This window comes from Nanorana parkeri, unplaced genomic scaffold (assembly GCF_000935625.1).
Source record: "Nanorana parkeri isolate BGI_ZX_2015 unplaced genomic scaffold, ASM93562v1 scaffold557, whole genome shotgun sequence".
NCBI classification, from domain to species: domain Eukaryota; kingdom Metazoa; phylum Chordata; class Amphibia; order Anura; family Dicroglossidae; genus Nanorana; species Nanorana parkeri.
The window spans coordinates 508,708-518,943 of NW_017306825.1; the positions used below are offsets into that span (position 1 = coordinate 508,708).

At 42.0% G+C, this 10,236-nt stretch overlaps 1 protein-coding gene across 1 annotated transcript in view; it reads right to left on the reverse strand.

Annotated features, from left to right (window-relative positions):
- Window positions 1-10,236, reverse strand: part of SEZ6 (seizure related 6 homolog) — a 218,825-nt gene that overhangs the window by 108,035 nt on the left and 100,554 nt on the right. The window contains exon 4 of the mRNA XM_018562039.1: window positions 2,072-2,264. Coding sequence (XP_018417541.1) covers window positions 2,072-2,264 — 193 coding nt within the window. The remainder of the gene's footprint in view (window positions 1-2,071; window positions 2,265-10,236) is intronic.

Consider the following 10,236-nt stretch of genomic DNA (forward strand, 5'->3'; position numbering starts at 1 on the left):
AGTGTGGGACAACCAACGAGGGACACTGTGAGTGTGTGTGCAGTTCACCAGCCAATCACTGGGGCTCTCACAGTCAGTATTGCGTGCTGGGACAGGGCATATATACTCCAGGGAATTGCCATGTGCTCAGTCTGACTCCAGCCATGGATTAGTCCAGGTTGTGGTGCTGTCCAGCCTGCCTCCAGGATAGGCCTGGGGGTGGGAATACTTGATTGTAGAAAATGCTCTTTTAGGCCTCAAGTCTAGAGGAGGCCTCTGCTATTGCTGGAGGAGGAGAACCAGGGAAGTTGATGGCTGCTGGAGGTGGCTGGAATATAGAGGACCTCAGGAGCAAGCTTGGTGTCTCTCCTACTGAGGGTTTGTGCCAACCCCTGCTCATCTGCTGCTCAAATAGCTAGTGTCAAGAGAATCTACACTGAAATACTAAAAGGGACTGGTGAGTTTGGAGTCTGTGTCTGTACTGCCCCAGATGTCTAGGATCCCTATACCCGCTCTCCCAGAGTAAATATGTTAATAAAGTTCTTCAGCATCATACTTCTGGCCTGGATATCGGCTCTGTGTGCACGACAAGAGGGCGGTTAATGCTAGTGGGGCAGCTGGTTACCAAAAATTCCTCTACAGGTTATGGGTGACCCAGGTTTATCTTGTGGCTCCTTCCGGGCTGAGTGCTACACACACACAAAAATTAAAAAACAAACTTTTTTGAAAGCCCCTCCACTCCCCCATGCACACATATACAAATGCGCCTACGTGTGAAAACGACGACTGCGCCACACGTTACATATAATTGCAAAGGTTGGAGTGAGAGCAATCATTCTAGGGCCATAAATGACTGTTAATACTAAGTGTATGAAAATCTTCAGAATGGGACACAGACAGCAAACATACTAAATACTTATCATTATACTTAAGTATTTATTGTCTATGCTCCTCAGCTCCATCTAGTGGCCATAATACGGTTTTACATCACATTACATTTGACCTGAAAAGAACATTCATTTTTGCCTCTATTCGCACAGGATGAATGTTCACAGAGATACGCAAGGTGAATGGCTCTGCAAATTGTTTATAAATAGACCTATACTATTAAGAAACAGACTCCAGAGAGAGAGACAGGTGGAGTTATGTACAGATCGAGCAGAGGCTGATAAAACAGCAAATTGAATGTTCACTTTAAAAAGTGAATGATAGTAAATAAGATTAACTTGTATTCATATTTAATGGCCAATTGTGTGAGGGAAATAAAAAAAATGATTTTTGCTAGCACATAATTGGTTAATTAAAGTGAACAAAGCAATAATAAGATTGCATCCTGAATATAATGTCCACAATTGGACAACAGTTTACAAAAAAAAGAAAGTTACAGTCAACTAAATGATTAAAAGTCATGGAGCTATAAGAAAAGAGTCAATAAATGGAATATATTCCTCCTTGAAAAGAAGCAATTAAAGGAGATGTTATCAACTTTTATAAATACACAAGTGGTCCACATAGTATGTGCACTATGTAAAGCACTGCGCAAATTATGAGCACCATAAAAATACCTATAATAAATAAATAAAATAAATATACTCAGTGGAAAGTTGTTCTCGTTCCACGCATAAGGCAAGGGGGCATTTTTTGAAGGGGTTCTTTGCTGTAACAGCTGTGAAAATGTGGCAAGGTCCTCTACAGAAACTGGTTCTAACAGTAGATTGCTGCAATTTTTAAGTGTCTGGATGTGTTTATAACTGCATGCAATATAAATGACTACTAATATTTATGAGAACAAGCATTCCAAAATGTAGATTCATTGAAATATCGAATTGCCTTCAGGGATAAAAAAGAATATTTGTCCCTGCTTTATAGGGTCTTTTGTCTTCCTCTGAATCAGGTAGGTCATACAGGTATATGATTTGCTTTGTAAGTTAATTTAAAGGACACAATACATGTTTTATAAAAAAATATATAATAAACATAAAAACTTGTCTTGCATGAAATGGGTAAAAACGACAAAATAGTAATAGCGTAAACCAATTTAAGCTTAACACAGGCTTAGTTGTCTTAGTTGGTACATAAGCAGCTGCCTTACCGTGGTAATAAAACCGGAAGCTGCCTGGGTTGGATATCTGCAAACTCTGGAAACGCACCATGACTTGATTGGTTGGGCTTCGGATCACCTGACCTCTCATCATGAAGGATTCATTGGCAAGGATTACAGGCTCCACCCCTTCAAGACTCTCCACTGTCACTGTCTCACCTTCAGAAAGACTGATATTCTGTACCTGTAGATGGGAAAACCATATTACAACTAAACACATAAAATTATAAAACCAACTACTTTACTTTAATAAAAAAAAGCTCTGCTGTTTGTTTTTATAAAAAAAGTTTTGCTGTGGGTATAACATTGCATTACACAGTGTGGTACAATATTACTGTTCCCCACTTTATCAACTCTCATGGGAAAATTTTCTTACCAGGTCTTTCATTTGGAGCTCATCAAAATCTTAGGCAGCGCCATGACCATACAGTCTGTTCGCTGTGCAGACATCAAGCTGCATTTAATTTGGATACCCCTCTGATTTCGAGGCCAGATACTTGTTTTGGGGGAGTCACATCCCTTTCAGTAAAAGTAACTAGATTCAGCTTCTTTGCCACATTACTGGCGTGTGATCAACACTAACTTAGGTACTACAAATGGTGGCAAGCCAATTCTATGTGGAAGGAGAAACTGCTGCTCCAAATTCTATGCAGTCAGTTAACAGCTTGATCACAGTCCAGGCGCTAGGCAAAAAGGCTCACCACTGCCTTGAACATCCATGTATCAAAAGTCAGCCGCACTCTGTAGATCTTCATCAAAATCAAACGTTTTTATTTCTAAAAACACAATACATTGTAATGCAAAGATCCCACGGGTAGTCAGCCACTTACGCATTTCACCATTAAGGCTTATTCAAAGTAATTTACCTTCAAATCTGTAGCGTGACATGTTGCGTATACTGTATACAAAGCTAGACACAAAGATTACATGTGTATATGTTACTATTTTATCTATTGAAATGTTTGCCTTTTGACCAGCTATTATTATGATGCTCACACCTCTGCTAGTCTGTAACTTAATGGGACAGTTTACTGCTTCCAGGGTCAGCTCCCTGCCTTCTGGTAATAAAGCAGGACAGAGGGCAAGAGACATAGCCTGGAGGTTCAACATGGAGATTACAGTATTTTATTAAATATGTCCCTGTGTGGGGTATATTTAGTTGATGGAGAAATAAAAGTTGACTGAAAGCACTGAAACTAGCATGGGTTGAATGAAACTCACATGACCAAACATATGCGCTCCCAACCCTTCTGGTAAATGTCAGAAATTCCAAATTGTTAGTTCAGGCCTGCTGTGTAGGAATCGGATGCCTCTTCCATTTAAGCCACAAGCTTCTTCTGTTGTCCCAATCAGATAGTGGTTAAAACACTTTCTAAACTAATGGAACCGCATACCACTGATCTATGGACATTGGAGTATGAATAATATCATCCAGACTAGAAATGGCTTGTTGTAGCTTTTCTATGCGAGAGCAGCATATGAGTGGGCTGACACCCTCATATCCTGTATACAACCCCTATGCAGAATTCTAATGTGTGAGGGGGTTGTAAAGCCGGTACTTGGCCAGGGGAGCCCACAACAGCTTTGCAGGGAAGGTGAGCTCAAGCTCTCAACTCACCTTGCTGGTTCCATACACATATCCGCAAAATAGGCCAAGTGCGGTTTCAAGGGAGGATTCCGCACGTTCATGCAATCGCGGCTATAGTAATGGCCGCAAACTAGAGGAATCCATGTAGATGTAAAGATTTTAATGTTTTCATGCTGTGTGGTCTTCCACATGGAAAACCATGCAGGAAACACAAACGCTATATGTGAATGGAACCTTAGGCCAGAGCAGGAATTTACTTACATGATTTGTAGGAGGAATCCGCTGCTTCCATAGTTCCAGGTCCATTGCATAGGAAAATCATGTTAAACACCTGAGGCCATATGATACATAGGCTCAGACGGCATGACAACTGTGCAGGGGGAACCTACCCAGCCAGTGCCAATGACTGGCCCACTGTCACCAGACCACCACATGGTCCTGCCCTGAACTGGTTGCTTCATTAAATTCCCAGGTATAGGTCAGATTTCCTTACAGGAATGAAGACACTCAGTCCATGCTTAACCTGTCTTGTTTTACCTAATAGATGAACAATGTAACATTCCAAAATATTTAAAGTCTCTGCTCAGTCCCCCTCAAACTTGTTCCCACAGTCCACCTCAAACGTGTTCCCACAGGAGGGAGTACTCTTTTAATAGAGTGTCCAGCTGCACTTGTAGACCCACTTGGGGAAAGAAACAGCAGCATTCTTCCTAAGTGGAACACCGACAATCCGGAAAGCTATACAGTGGTACCTTGGCTCACAAACTTAATTCGTTCCATGATTCTGGTCGCAAACCGAATTGGTAGTGAACCGAATCAAACTGTGATCAGACCGTGATTTCGACTATAGGAAGCCATGACCATGTGTCAGAGCAGGGAAGATGGCTGCGGTTATGTTCGTCACCCGATACAGTATATATACAGTGTGTATATATATATATATATATATGTATACACACTGTATCTTCTAGCGGGTAGAGAAAAACCCCTGAAAAGAAACTAAGGATACTACACCCCCTGCACTCCCTCACCCATAGTAACAGGGTCTTACAGACTGATAGCAAGAGTCATGAGTTAAACAGCTTCAGTTGCATCCTGAAAGTTGACCTTTTTCATTGGCTTAGACCTGCTGAGATGCCAAGCTGATGGTCAATGGTCTTTAGAATGTTTACCTGTCTGAAAGAGGTAAGGGAGGCCCTGAATAGCTAGTGTTTTTATTGGTGTCTAGATACCTAATGATTTCCTCTCACTTTCTACCTTGTGACTGGCATCCCTGGGACACAAAGTGATCGAAAATCCTCCTGGCAAAGGTTCTAATCCTTACATACTCTATTCAAAAGAAACAAAGTTTTGGCTGGAAGTAATTTTAATTTGTAACCTGGAGCAAGTTGTAGGCAATGGTGAAAGCTTTGAAAATGTAAAATTAATACTTTTTCAAATGAAAAGAAACACCACTTTGGTTTTGTGATTGAAACATTGCGTACAAGTGTTTGAACTTCAAATGAGGAAAATCAGTGTGATTCAATTCTTTAGAACAACGAAACCAACTGGTAACCTCCATAAACGGTGGAAACTGGTGCATTTCATGCTGAATTTTCCAGTCTACTGATGTGATGTAATCCTCAACCTCATCATATCCTGTTACACATTATAGACTGAGACTACGGGATTCACAGTGTTCTACTGGACTCCGTTTGTGCAAAACGTGCAACGACCAGCTTTCTACTCGGGCATTTATCTTGTTGCTCAAAAAGATGTATTATGTTTCTTCTTTACACAGCCAAACAAATAGAACTTATAGGATTAAGATGTATACCGGGTAACCACAGGACAGTCAGCCTTACATCAATATTATGCAAAGTTTTTTAGGGAATGGTTAGAGACTATATTCAAAAATTTGCATATGATAACGGTATCATAACATTTTATGAGGAAGTAAGATCTAAGTTGGATAGATGAATCCCAGTTGATTTAGTCTTTGTATACTTTTCAAAGATGTTTGATACAGTACCCCCAAAAAATGGTTAATTTACAAATAAAGGTCGATTTGCATTGAAGAACCTATAAGTATATGGATAGAAAACTCGTTGCAACACCACATCTAGAGGGTAGGGATAAACAACTAATTCTCAAACTGGTGAATAGAGTGACCCAGGGTTCTGTCCTTGGGTCACTTCTGTTTATCCTGTTCATAAATGATATAGAGGTGGGAATCAGTAGCTCACTCTCTGTATTTCCCGGATGATACAAAGTTATGCAGGGAAATAAGTTTGCAACAAGTATCCCTGCAGCAAGACCTTAGTAAAATTGGGGAGTGGACAGCAGCATGGCAGATGAATTTTAATCTAGATAAATGAAAAGTTATGCACTTGAGAACTAAGAACATGCATGGAGACCACACTTTGGGAGGAGTTACGCTGGGGAAATCAAAGATGGAGAAGGATTTAGGGGTCCTTATAGACCACAGACTCAGCAATAGCATGCAATGCCAAGCTGCAACCAATAAAGCAAGTAGAATACTAACGTATTAAAAGAGGGATTTATTCAAGGGATAGAAATATAATTTTAGCACTTTGCAAAACACTGGTAAGGTCCCATCTTGAGTACACGGTTCAGTTTTGGTCAACTATCCTTAGGCGGGATGTCCATGAGCTAGAGCAAGCTCAAAGAAGGGCAACTTTTATGAGAGGGATAGTGGGCCTGAGTTGTCAAGAACGTCTACAAAAATGTAATTTGTTCTCCTTGGAGAAGAGACGCTTATTTAGAGACATGATCGCAATTTACAAACTCATCAGTGGGGACAGCAGTATTGGGAATGCACTACAGAAACCAAGAACTTTGAGGAAGATATGAGGGCACAACAAGAAGTTGGAGGGGATGCGGTATAATCTTAAAGTGCGCAAGGTTTTTTTTTTTACTATGAGAGTGGTAGAAATGTGGAATTCACACATTGTGTTGGCAGATAACATATACAGCTTCATAAAACACTTGGATGTGTTCCTCAGTTTACAAAAAATACAGGGTTATGGAAATTCCTACCAACACACACACACACACTATAGGTTGAACTTGATGGACCTGTGTCTTTATTCAGCCTCCCCAACTATGTAATTATGTAAGGATACACTGCTGCCTATGCAGCTGCTGTAAATCCTGTGGTCATGTGCAGAGACAATTGAATAAGAACTATAAGTTAATACCTAAAGCAAACTTGTCATAAGACAAACGTATAGCATCTATAGTATCTCTTGACATGTAAATGTGACTAACGGATCTGGTAGGGAATCTGTCTCATGACTAGATAGTAATCTTTCAATGAGGATACTTGTTCCAGTGAAGGAGCAAAAGAAGGGATTTCCCCTTACTTTTGAGAAATTTTCTCTCACTTGTTGGAAGGAATCTAACAGGTTTTAATTCTATTCTAGAACTCACATCCTACAAAATCCAAAACTAGAAAGAAAAACGTTGGCTTAAGACACACTTTCAAGTGCTTAAATATGAGCACACAATGACAGGTTTGCTCTTCTAACAAATATTGTCCTATTACTAAGAGGCATCTTTGATACTCAGACCTAGAAATATGAAATACGGGTTTTCAGTGAATTAATTACAGAAAAAAATACATGTTTCAGGGGAGATCAGAGTTTAGGACAGTGGTTCCCAACCTTTTTTTCAGTTACATACCCCTTGGCAGCCCCTTTCCATAAATTGTAAATCCCCCTGGGACAGAAGGTGGAGTAAGGGGTGGAATAGGGGGAAGGGCTGATGAAGCATATATAACATAACAGAGCATAAATGGTGTAGGGCAGTGTATATCGTGCAGTGGTCAGGGGTATGTAACACAGAGTCCAGCACATTGCTTGTCAGTAGGAGGAATAAAATGTGGTGGTGTTGGTTGTCTATGGAAGAAAAGTCCCTAAGATGTTAGAGTAAGGAAGAGAGATCTAATAGCAAGATACAGAGGTCAGTTTTTACCAGTGGCGTAACAATCGCCATAGCGACCCAGGCGGCCGCTATGGGGCCCAGGACAGGCTTTCACTGTCGGCTGTGAGAAGAATGCGCTGCTGATCAGATCACTGACAGCGCGTTCTTCTCACAGCCGCTGTGGAGGTAATGAGAGCCAGCAGCGGCGGTGGAGCAAGCTGGACCCTGCAGTGGAGGAGGAGGTGGGGCCCGTGGTTGGCAGCAGAGGAGGAGGCGGGCCCAGTGATGGAGGAGGAGGCGGGGCCCATCAGCGATCGTGCAGGAAGAGGAGGCGGACAGGTAAGGAGTGTGACCAGCCCACATGAGGGTGACCCTGCAGATGGCGGGCTCTGCAGGGTCACCCTCAGATGGGCTGCCTGGGATCTCAAGTGGGCTCTGCAAGGGGCATAACTAGAACTCACATGGCGCCATGCAAAATTTTGCTATGGGGCCCTGTGATTTCTAGTTACGCCCCTGGTTTCTACCATCATATAAATAAGGCTGGTACCTTGCCCCTTGCACCCAGGGGTCAGTGTGGGTGCACAGAGTGTCAGCCCCTCTCCCCACTCCATCTCACCTGCCTTCATTTCTAACCAGAGTGATACTCTGGCTGCAGAAGAGAGTGTGTTCCTACACCCACAACACACACACAAGCATGGGCCAGTTGTAGTGGTACCTTTGTGTGCTGGCCAATAAGGGCTGAGAGCGAACAGGTAGATGGCCAATCAGCTTGACAGAGAGGAAAGAATTTTCCTAGATGGTTGGGGAATATAGACAATGATGGTGCCCACCCTGAATCAGTGTCACACTTTTCCATTTTGCAGACAGGCATAACAACCAATGATGCCATATGGTCAGGCTGCCTGACCCATGAAAATGCACAATGCTGCACAACATCATTAATTCAAGACTCCTGAAGGTCCTGGAATCATGGGAACCACTGGTTTAGTGTATTATAGGATGGGATTTAATTTCTGGTAACATATTTCCTTATTTTCCAGGGGATCATCAGGACAGCCATTTTAAAAGGTCAACAATAGCAGCCCACATGTTTCTTTCTTGATCCATTTTTAACATTTGCTTGGTATTCCTCCATACCAGCAAGTAAGTGAATGAGAGAAATGGCACCAGGTATGACGGGTAGAGAATAGTAGCTGCCATTTGGCATAAATGCGAGAAGAGCTATGAACCGCAACCCAGCTTTTACGTAGGCTAGAACTTTAGTGATAGATTTTTTTTGTTTTGTTACAGGTCCCCCTTTATTACAAAGAATGTTATTTAATAAAACAAGAGCAGCAATGTGCAATGATCCAAAGAAACCAAAAGAAATAAGCTTTTGTTAGTACTGCCAGTGGCTCTAACATGATTGGTTGACGCTTAATCTTGTGTTCTGTTTTTAAACAAATTCAAGTTATATTACAGGCAAAGAAAGTCAAAATTAACATTTAAGGCTCGCATCACAAAGCTTAAACACAAGAATAAGGATCTTTATTTTATTCATATGACTGGGTAATTTTCAAGTCTAATTGGACTCATCTGAAACTGTCACTTCTTTGAAATGAGTTATCCTTATCCTGGTGTGTTAGCTGTGTGAACCGAGTCTTTAGTCTTCCTGAAAAGCGAACTCTTAATAAATAAGGTAAAGATAAAAAAGTACATATAGTTACAACGAAGCTCATTTTCCACAGTATATTAGAATGTGTTTTTCATAATGATAAGCAGGTAGGTGCCTCTGGGCTGTGTCCATCTTGCTTCCATGTACAGTGAAAGATACATGCCAGGACATCAGTAAATGTAAATATATTCATTTCATTTCATGGCTGCTATTAAATCCCCAAGGCCCCTTCCTCTTGCAGAAGCCCACTGTCCAATCATGTCTTTAAGCTGTATTCAAATCCAAAAACAAAAATGTAAATATTGCAGTTTCCCGTTCCTTAAAGTGACACTAAGCTCAGGAGTTGAATCTTAAAAATGCATTCAAATAGCTTAACTATGAACAAAATGTATCTTATTTGTGTATCACTCGGCTGTAGATCCTCAAATCATCTCTGAATTGGTGTGGCACTGTCCTTCCTACTTTTGTTCCCCATGGTCCCTGTGTATGTTGTAAAGTAGCCACTGCTCCAAGCTCATTCCCGTGGTGGACTACAGTCTCATGTTTCGTTTCCTAATTTGTACTGAGATTGTAGCCCATCACGGGAGTGAGCTTGGAGTGGCAACATGCACATAATTTGTAGGGCACAACAGACACTGCAGGCACATGTACTGACAGGGAACATGCTCATAGCAAGCGAGCATTGGGAATAGCTCACTTGTGTCTATTCACGAAGCTGCCGAAGGATCTGGCCATAGCTTCCTTCGGCTAGCTTCGGCCCCAGGACCCCTTCGGTTCAGTAGAACCGAAGGGGTGCTGTACGGGCTATTCACAATAACCCGTACAGCTCCCGATCATGGCCGAGCGGCTTAGCCGAAGCGCATATGCATCTGCTCGGCTGAGCCGTGCTGAAAGCCGAAGCTGGTCGAGCGGCCGGCCATTGGCCGGCCGACAGCCTGCTTCTCACAGCTGGGCGGAGCCAGCCGGGATCTTACGGCTGGCGCCGGCCCC